This window comes from Apis dorsata, unplaced genomic scaffold (genome assembly GCF_000469605.1).
Source record: "Apis dorsata unplaced genomic scaffold, Apis dorsata 1.3 scaffold_51, whole genome shotgun sequence".
In the NCBI taxonomy this organism is placed as follows: Eukaryota; Metazoa; Arthropoda; class Insecta; order Hymenoptera; family Apidae; genus Apis; species Apis dorsata.
Genome location: NW_006263352.1, coordinates 92,614 through 102,311, shown reverse-complemented (window position 1 = coordinate 102,311; position 9,698 = coordinate 92,614). Strand labels below are relative to the sequence as shown.

Genomic DNA, 9,698 nt, shown 5'->3' with positions numbered 1-9,698 from the left:
TTCGATACTTACATTTTTTCCGCTAATTTATATACAGGTCCCATTGATTTTGATAATTCTTCACATTTTGCCATTAATTGATACATCGATTTAATATTATGATCCACCGCATCGCACGTTTTACAAACTGCATCCCTATATGTTTCTAAACAACCTACCGTGAGTGCGGAAGCCTAAAAGTAATTTTAATTATAAAATATTTTAAAAATTTAATGAGAGAAAGATGAAAAAGAATAAATAGATGCAAAAGATTACACTATGCAAAATAGCTGCCAAATTTTCTGTTAATGCATCAACGGATGTAGCCACTTTTCTTGCTTCCATCTCTAATTCATTTAAAACATTATGATCAAGAAGAGGCACCTGAGGCGTTAGAGCTTGCCTATATAAACAAGGTGTAGAACTTCGAGAACCAGGAAATGATGGAGTTTCTCCTTTTTTTGTCACAGGACTGGACAATTTAATTTTGTTTTCTAAATCTTCTGCAACAAATAATACCATATCGCCATCTTGCATCACTGTTCCCTCAAGTTGCAAGTATCCCATAGCTTTATGATAACTTGGAGGATCTATATCTTCATCTTCAATTGGACTAGACTCCCTATTTCTTAAGTTCAATTGATCTGGTCTAGTACCAATTCCATTCATTTTATCTAAGCTTTCTTCCAAAAACTTTTTTCCATCAATATCCGGAGAATCGATCAATGATCTTAGTTCAGAAACAGGTGGTGATGATTGTGAATCGAATGATATTTCCGAATAGGAGGCTGTCATCTCGTGTAACTGAAATGATTATAATCAATTCTCTTAATATAATCCTTTGTAATTAATTGTATTTTGCAAATACAAATACTGTCCTTACACACGATTTATTAAGTCTAACCTTACTCTGTCTTCATCGTAGTCGATAGTTGTATTTTTCTCGCTACGTATTGTCGTTCCTTGTTTTGGATATGTTTCTCCTTCTTCCGATTCCATATTTAACAAACAATTAATATTTTTCACACGTTTTTACCAAATGATACGAATGTATCTTATTTCATTTGTATCACGATGATTAAACAAAACAGATAAACACAAATTCACAATTATTGATTCGTAAGGAGGATTTTCATTAGATTTCTAATGTTGTGTATGCGCCTTAGTAAATCATGAATATATATCACATATACTATATGTACTATATATTTATATAGTTATAAATCTTTAATTATTGAATTTTTATAACTATAATTTCTATAACTCTTACTTCAATTGTTTTTATTAACATATTAAACTAATAATTGTAGCCTAAATAGGCTAATAAGCAAATAAGCTTTAAATATATATATATATACATAAATAATAAATAAAAATTTTAATCTATATAACTTTTAATACACGGATATTTTTTTTAATTGATTCAATATATTTTATGTATATATATTTTTACATTTATTTTAAAAGATAATAAATTAATTAGATATTATTATTTTAAATGCATAAATTTTATAGATCAAATACATATAAATTAAAGCTCAGTCTTTAAGAAACTTTTTTTTTATTTAAATTAATTTTGTTTATTTTATTTTCTCTCGTTTAATAATAAAACTGTTACGTAAAAGTTGTACAATTTTCAAATATTATATATGTTTATATATGTTTAACTGTAATAAAATCTGAAAATCTTCAAGATATAAAAGAAATATATACATACGCATATACATATTGAGTTATAAGTCTATAGTTATACTTTTCTGTGACATTATCCGTTGATACAAATTTATTGAATGAATTTTTTGGTTAGTTTTGTAACTATATATTATTTGTTGTTATTTGTAAATGATGAACTTTTATATATTTTATTAACAAAGTAGTAAATAATTTGAAAGAGATTTAGCAATATTTGAAATAATGTAATATGACGTATTATTTCATATTTATATTCTATTCATCAATATTCGCCGATAATCGTGGTGAATTAAACACAGATTCATATAATGTATTAAAAAACGTATAATTTTTATTAATTCGAATCTTTATTGTTTCTCATAACAATAAGGAAATTAAAATTTACTTTACAATAGTAGTGATAAATATTTATATTAAAAATATTCAGTTCTCACGCAATATGATTAAAATATTATTTTTTATCTTTGTCATATTTATAAAATTCATATTTTGTCAAAATGACTTTTTTGATGAAGAATTAATGTTAAAACCATTATCAAATAATTATGTCTATGCATATTTTCAATTTACTACGGTATGGGAAACTACAAAAAACATAAAGACATGTAAGTTATAATATATAGCATATTTTAGAAAAAATTATTTAATAATAAAATATTTATAAAATATTTATTTTTCATTGTCTTTCTACTAACTACAAATTTATATTTCAGTTCAACATTCTCATTTATTTCCAAGAGGCCTTGGTGAAATTATAAGTCGTCATAATGTAGATGAATTACATCTTACATTAACCAAAGGTTTATGGAATTATCAAAAATGGGGATATCCTTATCATGATGCTGGTCCTGGTGCTGAAATATTTACATGGTTTCATAAAGATGTCACCAAGTAAAATATCACTTCAAAATTAACATATAAAATTTATATTATTAATTTAAGAATTATGTAAATAATATTAATACTAATATTATTTTATATTTTTGTCAGTGTTGATATGGAATGGGAAGGTTTAACAAATGCTTTAGCTGGTTTATTTTGTGCTTCCTTGAATTTTGTTAATCCTGCAAATAGTATTTCTCCAGAATTTACATTCCGACCTACAGGTGTAGTAGAACATAGTATCAATTCTAGTCATCTACGCTATTCATCATTACCAAGAGAAATAGTTTGTACTGAAAATTTAACTCCATTTAAGAAACTATTGCCATGTAATTCTAAGGTATGTAATCTTATATTTATATATTTTGTATAATCAATATTTAGATAACTTATATGTATAATATTTTAATAGAAAGGTTTGGCAACCTTATTAAATTCTGCTTATATTCATAATACAAATTATCATTCCATTGGAATACATTTTCGAATTATATGCTCTAACATGATCTGTACTAAAACATCATTAGAGTTACGTCAATCTGTTTCATTGATATATGATACTATAACAGATACATCACAGGTAAAATTCATAAATTTCTCATATCAAATCATAAGAAATTTCTAGTACTTATTTGAATCTTTCCATAGGACTGGTCAATTCGAAAATTTTTTGGAATAGGTATTAGAGGAGCATGCCCTCTTGCTACATTAAGCAATGTATATATTGACATATCTAGTAATGGTACAAATCAAGTTTATGTATTAGTACCTCCACCAAGTGCAAAAATCATTAGTCTTCGAGGAGGACAATTAAATGAAATTGCAGTTTATGATATAAGATCACATTCCACAAAAGGAATATTTAATATTGGAGTTCTATATAATACTACTCACACAGCTGGTTTAAATTATCCTTCAATTTTGTTTGCAAATAGATACGTCATTGGTTTGTATAAATAATAAAATTATAATAGACATATGAAAGAAAATATATACAAAGAAAAAAAAAACAAAAGAAATTTTTTCATGTAGGATATGGACAAGAAAAAGGTAGTTTAGTAACAAAAATTTACAATAATTACTGGCGAACACTCGACATTATTTTATTAGAAAGTATTCCATGGTATTTGCCAGTATATTTACATTCTGTCACAATAACTTGTGGAACAAAAAATATTATACCATGTGAGTAGTTGTATTCATATTATTATAGGCAGTGACTTTTTATTTTTAATAATTTGTGGTTCTTTTTCGTTTCGGCGAGATATTCTTTATTGTTTTGATTTATGGAAATCTTATATATAGTGGCACAACGTTATCTGCCAGGCAAGGAAAGGAAAAGTCCTTACCATTTAGAATTAATTTTACGTTTACCACCACAATCGGTAACTAAATTTTCTATAGAAATGGAATATTCTTTTCTTAAATGGCAAGAATATCCACCGGATGCTAATCATGGATTTTATATGGGTCCCGCTATAATCACTGCATTACTTCCGATCGCGAGGAATTATAGTGCATTACCGCTCGATGGAAGTACTATAACGTCAAGGTTAAAAAATTAGCTATATTGATCAATAATACAGCATGACACAACATATATATATATATTATATATATAATATATATATATAATATTCAATATTCAATATTTGCTAAAGATGCACTTAAATTTTCAGTTTTAACGCTTCAAGAGAAGGATATATAGTACAATTGAGAACTGAATCTTTATTAATTAGCCTGCCTACACCTGATTTTAGTATGCCGTACAATGTAATTTGTTTAGCTTGTACAGCAGTTGCCATGGCCTTTGGACCACTCCATAACATTTCAACTAAAAGATTAGTTTTAAAACATGTTGAAATGGATTGGAAGGAGAAACTGTTTTCATTTTTAATTAAAAAAATCGTTAAACCAAAGAAAAAGCAAGAATAAAAATAGTGTAATTTATTGAAATTTGGTTTTACACACACATATATATATGAAAATATATATATATGATTTTTTTTATTAAGATAAAAATTGTTATTAAAGAAAAATTTAAAAAAATAATAAAATATAAATACGATCATTTTATATTTCAATAAAATATAGAAACAAAATTAACTAAAAAAAAAAAAAAAAAAAAAAAAAAAAAAAAAAAAAAAAAAAAAAAAAAAAAAAACAAAAACAAAAAAAAAAAAAAAAAAAAAAAAAAAAAAAAACAAAAACAAAAAAAAAAAAAAAAAAAAAAAAAAAAAAAAACAAAAACAAAAAAAAAAAAAAAAAAAAAAAAAAAAAAAAACAAAAACAAAAAAAAAAAAAAAAAAAAAAAAAAAAAAAAACAAAAACAAAAAAAAAAAAAAAAAAAAAAAAAAAAAAAAACAAAAACAAAAAAAAAAAAAAAAAAAAAAAAAAAAAAAAAAAAAAAAAAAAAAAAAAAAAAAAACAAAAACAAAAAAAAAACATTCGTTTCGATTTTATTTTTCCTTTCCTTATTTTTTTCTCTTCTTTTTTTGTAGTTTATATATAATATATAAAAAATGTTATATCTTATTTGTTATATGTGATTGATTTGATAAACGTTCGATTTATGTTTTAATTGAAAAATACTAGATTTGATCGATTTGTTACTTAACATTTGGAATTTCTTTTTAATTAATGACAATATGCTGTGAATAATAAAAATGATATGTGTAAAATCATTTTACATATTTTATAATCATATAGAATTGAAACAATAAATATTGTAACAAATTTAACGCGCATACGATAAATTTCGTATGTTAAATAATCAACATTTTATGGTGTTGATTCAAGGATTGGGGATAAACTTGTACGTGTATTTAACATTGTACTATGATACTTGCTTGTATAATTTTCACTATCATTGTTTAAAATATTATTCGACAACCATTCGCTTTTTTGTTGTGTTGAACAAATATGAGATTTTAATTGGAATTTATTCGAAGAAAGCTTTTCTAATAACGAATTTGTTACATCTTCAGATACACAATTCATCGAATCTTTATTTTTATCCGAAGATGTAAGAATACATGAATTTTCTTCTTCATCCGAAGAGCAAAGATCAATCACCGTAATTTCATTCGACGGTTTTACACATAATGTGGTCTCTTTAATTGAATGAATGACAGTTGTATTATTTTCGTCACAAAGATTTTTACCTTCAAAATCGGTTAATTCTACAACATTAATTTCATTGGAAACTATCTTTTCATTCTCTTTTGTCTCGTTTAAATCACTTTCATCATTTGGAGCTTTACGTTTTGAAGAAATGTTTGGTTTTGTTTTTTCATCTTCTGATATCGATCCTCTGTTATCGATTGAAATATTTCGAACAAGACACTGATATTTTGATGGATTTCGTTCAAGATTATACATTTGTTCTTGAGTTAATCGTTTTAAAAGAACAAACACAGGTCGACAAAGAACGTATAATAATTGTGATTGTATGCTTAACACTAAAAAGAAGAAAATTTTTTTGTAAAATAAATCTTAGTATAAAACACAATGTGATCTTTATTATGTGAATATAAAAAGGAAGAAGGGAAATTTTACTAAATTATTTCGAAGATTAAATACTCACTTGGTTTTTTTTTAACAGAATTTGCAAATTTATATTGATGAACATAATCACATGCCGTCTTTTCTCGATTTGATTTATATGTAACAATCCATTTATCATGATCAACATCTGCTTCTAACCACTTTGGTCTAGATGAATTGTTTAAAACAGGAGCAATAAGATGTCTTTCTATCCTTTCTAGTCTTTCTTGTTGCGTTTCTTCTGTCATTGCTTTTGATTTTTTAGCTAATAATATACCAGCGGGAGAAGAAAAAGGAATAGTTGGACATCTTGTAAAATTGATAGCTCCGCGAACACGACGGGAGGTGCGTCTAATAATGTTGTTGTTGTTATTGTTATTATTATTATTATTATTAACTGTTGTAGCACCATTGCTGTTTTCAGCAGATTTAGATTCGGAGTTTATTGAACACAACTGAAAATATTCCAAGAACTGATCTTGTTTTAATTCAGGTTCTATAATAGACAATTCTGGTGTTGTAGGTCGCGAATTATTTCCGTTTTGTTCTTGTTCATAACATACACGTTCGTGTTCCTATGTGAAATTATCATTAATTTCATTTATCTTCTTTATTATAATCTATATGCACACGTGGGCACGCGTAATGTACCTTCATTTTCTCTAGGCCTATAAATTCAGCATCACAATTGTCACATAGATAAATATCTTCCGTTGATAAATCAACGTTTTGTTGATGCTCAACCATCATCATGGAATGTTGTTGTTGTTTTGACTTATTATAAGAGGAAATTACTCCACTACAAGATAATAACTTTTTTCGAGGACTTCTTTCTCTTTTGTCATAATTCTATAAATAAAACAAATTATATTTTTTATTTAATTTTTATAAAATTTATATACATACGACAAAGCATAAATTAAATAACAAACCATATTTTCATTTCGAAATGTTACTAATAATTTGCCAGTATTTTTATGATATAAACTTGTTGTGGAATCCCAATTGTTGACATATTCCAAATCTTCTTGCGGGTATCGTGCAAGATATGAACAAAAGCGTAAGAGATATTCGCTTCTGTGATATGTATAACATCTGAATACTAATTTTTTCAAATTAGCCATCCAATTCTAAAATATAATGCCCATTTTGAAAATCAAGTGCTTTATCATTCAAAAACAATTATTTATACATTTACATTACTATGATTAACATAGTTAACTTACATCATTTACTCTTTTAGGTCTTATTAAAGGATTTGAAAATTTAACTTCTTTTGGCCACCATTGTGGTACACTGATCACTTCATTGGTATCATGACCTAAAGAGCACTGTACCATAAATGTAACAAAACGTTCTAACTGTGCCTAAAATTAAATATTTTTTGTAATATTTATATTTAAAATTATTATTTTATTAAAAATTTATTAAAAAATATAAATTCTTTCTATATTAACATATAATTTTTAATCTTCCAAAAACAGATTTTAATCTTCCAATAATATATGAAGTGCATGATAATATATGTAGATAGGTTTTATTATATTTATTTATTTTTTCAAAAAACTTTCTTAAATAATATTTCATTCATTGTAATATAATATAATTGTTGTATATTAAAGCAAATACAATTAAATTAACTCAAAGTAATCAAAATAAATTTGATGTTAATGAATTATAATTCAATATAAATGATAATTATAAAAAGTAATATTCATACCAATGTAATTTTTTCTAGCGATGTTGGATGTCCATTAGCAAACAAAAGGGGAAGATTTGATACCATAGAACCTTCTTCTATAGGATTATTATTTTCTGGTTCAATGGTATCTGTATCAATTGTCACAGATTCATTTATTTCATTGGGCAATTGATTTTGAGGTAAAGCTACCCCATATTCTTGTTCTTGTAACATTGAGTATCTCATGTCTTCAAAATTATCTGCAATATTTTTGTCCAAGATATAATATTTTCTACTATAATAATTGTTCGCCTGTTATACTTGTTCTTGAATTTTTATTTATCAATTCTAATTATTTTCTATACAAAACCATTTTATAAAAAAATCTAAAAATTTTATGTGAATTAAAACATCAAAAAAAAAAAAAAAAAAAACAATTCATAATATAAAAAAAGATATATATTCATTAAATAATAATTAAAATATGAAGAACAAAAGAAAATATATTTTGAGTTGTTCATAATTTTTTATTATAAGTATTACAAATAAATATTTTTTGTATTGTTTTTATTTATATTGTTTCAAGTTATTATAAAATTATATAAGACAAATTAATATATAACAATATTTATATATTTTAAGATATAAATTTGTCTTTATCATTTATTCTTAAATAATCATTTATTAATCATGTAAATAAAATATTAGATAATTTTATGTATTCCTAATTATTAAATATTATAAAAATTAGAGAATGAAAAAAAGAAAGAATTATATAGATCGCAAATGTCATTTACGCTTTATTAATATCAAATATTTAAATTTTGATAAAATACATTATAAACATAAAAATAGAAAAAAATGAATTCAAAATATATATGAAAAATTATCAAAAGTATAAAAAAAATTAGCCAATTTTTAAATAAAAATTATAAATTCGCGGTTATCAGTCATATACCTGTTCAATACTTTTTGAGATAATCGAACGACCTTTCTTGCCTTATATCTCAAAGTTGGTGTTTCACAGAAAAGTTTTTTGATCACCACGTTGTAAATTATACTTTATATGAAATTTAAATTATAATTAAACGCAATAATCAAATTATCAAATAATTTTAAGACACAAATGATACAATGAAGACACATCGCGCATTATCTTTATGGCAACCCTTTTTGCCACCAGAGGGACACATACTAATAGTACATTTTCATAAGCACTTAATTATTCTTTCCTATAAATATATCTTCTGACCTTCCTTATCTTGTTTTAAGAGTTTTAAATCGCGTACAATTACAATCATTTCAAAAATTATTTTTTTACAATAATGCTAAAAAATGTTTAAAAAATTATACATGTTTAAATAATTATATCAAAATAATATATAGAAATTCAAATATATTATAAACTTACAATTCGAAAGTAAGTTGTTGCGTATAAAAAGATTTGAAAAATATTATGATTTATAGAGATTGTTTTAAATTTTTTTATGAAATTTTATATATGTAACAATATTTATATATAATATTATATGTAATTTTAATTTTTCATATTATATACATATGATATGATAAAAAATTTTATGAAGGAGAAAAAAATAATCGATATTATAGTATTTATAAATGCATCTTAGCATCTTAAAATACAAATTATAATAATATCTTATTAATGATGAAAATAAAACATTTAAATATCGAAATAATAAGTTATAGTTTCTACAAAATAATGCACAACTAACGATTTTTTAAATAAATATTTCCGTAAAAGAGAAGAAGAAAAACAAAAGAGCTTGAAAACTTGTCAGTCATATATAGAATAAAAACATTCAAAACACTATTGATTTGATAGATCGAATGATTTTTTATTATTATGTAGATAAAATAGTTTAAAGTCTGAATTGATCTATAAGTAGAATAGATA

General features: G+C 24.0%; 3 protein-coding genes across 7 annotated transcripts in view; 1 reads left to right on the top strand and 2 right to left on the bottom strand.

Annotated features, from left to right (window-relative positions):
- The window catches only part of LOC102676539 (BLOC-1-related complex subunit 6), a 1,598-nt gene extending 487 nt beyond the window's left edge, over positions 1–1,111 (bottom strand). The window contains exons 1-3 of one of the 3 annotated variants that reach the window (XM_006608968.2): positions 889–1,111; positions 256–783; positions 13–173 (exon numbers count right to left, since the gene is read on the bottom strand). In XM_006608968.2, the coding sequence (XP_006609031.1) occupies positions 13–173; positions 256–783; positions 889–978 (779 nt within the window). In that variant the 5' untranslated portion in view covers positions 979–1,111. Of the gene's footprint in view, positions 1–12; positions 174–255; positions 784–862 lie in introns of all 3 variants that reach the window. The other 2 variants (XM_006608969.2, XM_006608970.2) reach the window with 2 other exon arrangements.
- Positions 1,112–1,779: 668 nt separating this feature from the next.
- On the top strand, positions 1,780–4,661 carry LOC102676848 (GPI transamidase component PIG-T). The gene is made up of 8 exons (XM_006608971.1): positions 1,780–2,276; positions 2,385–2,562; positions 2,662–2,893; positions 2,966–3,133; positions 3,202–3,499; positions 3,586–3,738; positions 3,859–4,105; positions 4,233–4,661. Exons 1-8 carry the CDS (start codon positions 2,111–2,113, stop codon positions 4,486–4,488), a joined length of 1,698 nt encoding a protein of 565 aa, XP_006609034.1. The 5' UTR covers positions 1,780–2,110; the 3' UTR covers positions 4,489–4,661.
- Positions 4,662–5,030: 369 nt separating this feature from the next.
- Positions 5,031–9,698, bottom strand: part of LOC102676129 — a 5,735-nt gene continuing 1,067 nt past the window's right edge. Inside the window, exons 1-7 of one of the 3 annotated variants that reach the window (XM_006608967.2) lie at positions 8,780–9,061; positions 7,820–8,040; positions 7,326–7,466; positions 7,032–7,229; positions 6,751–6,948; positions 6,140–6,674; positions 5,031–6,014 (exon numbers count right to left, since the gene is read on the bottom strand). In XM_006608967.2, coding sequence (XP_006609030.1) covers positions 5,335–6,014; positions 6,140–6,674; positions 6,751–6,948; positions 7,032–7,229; positions 7,326–7,466; positions 7,820–8,026 — 1,959 coding nt within the window. In that variant the 5' untranslated portion in view covers positions 8,027–8,040; positions 8,780–9,061 and the 3' untranslated portion in view covers positions 5,031–5,334. Of the gene's footprint in view, positions 6,015–6,139; positions 6,675–6,750; positions 6,949–7,031; positions 7,230–7,325; positions 7,467–7,819; positions 8,041–8,738; positions 9,062–9,698 lie in introns of those variants that run through there. The other 2 variants (XM_006608966.2, XM_006608965.2) reach the window with 2 other exon arrangements.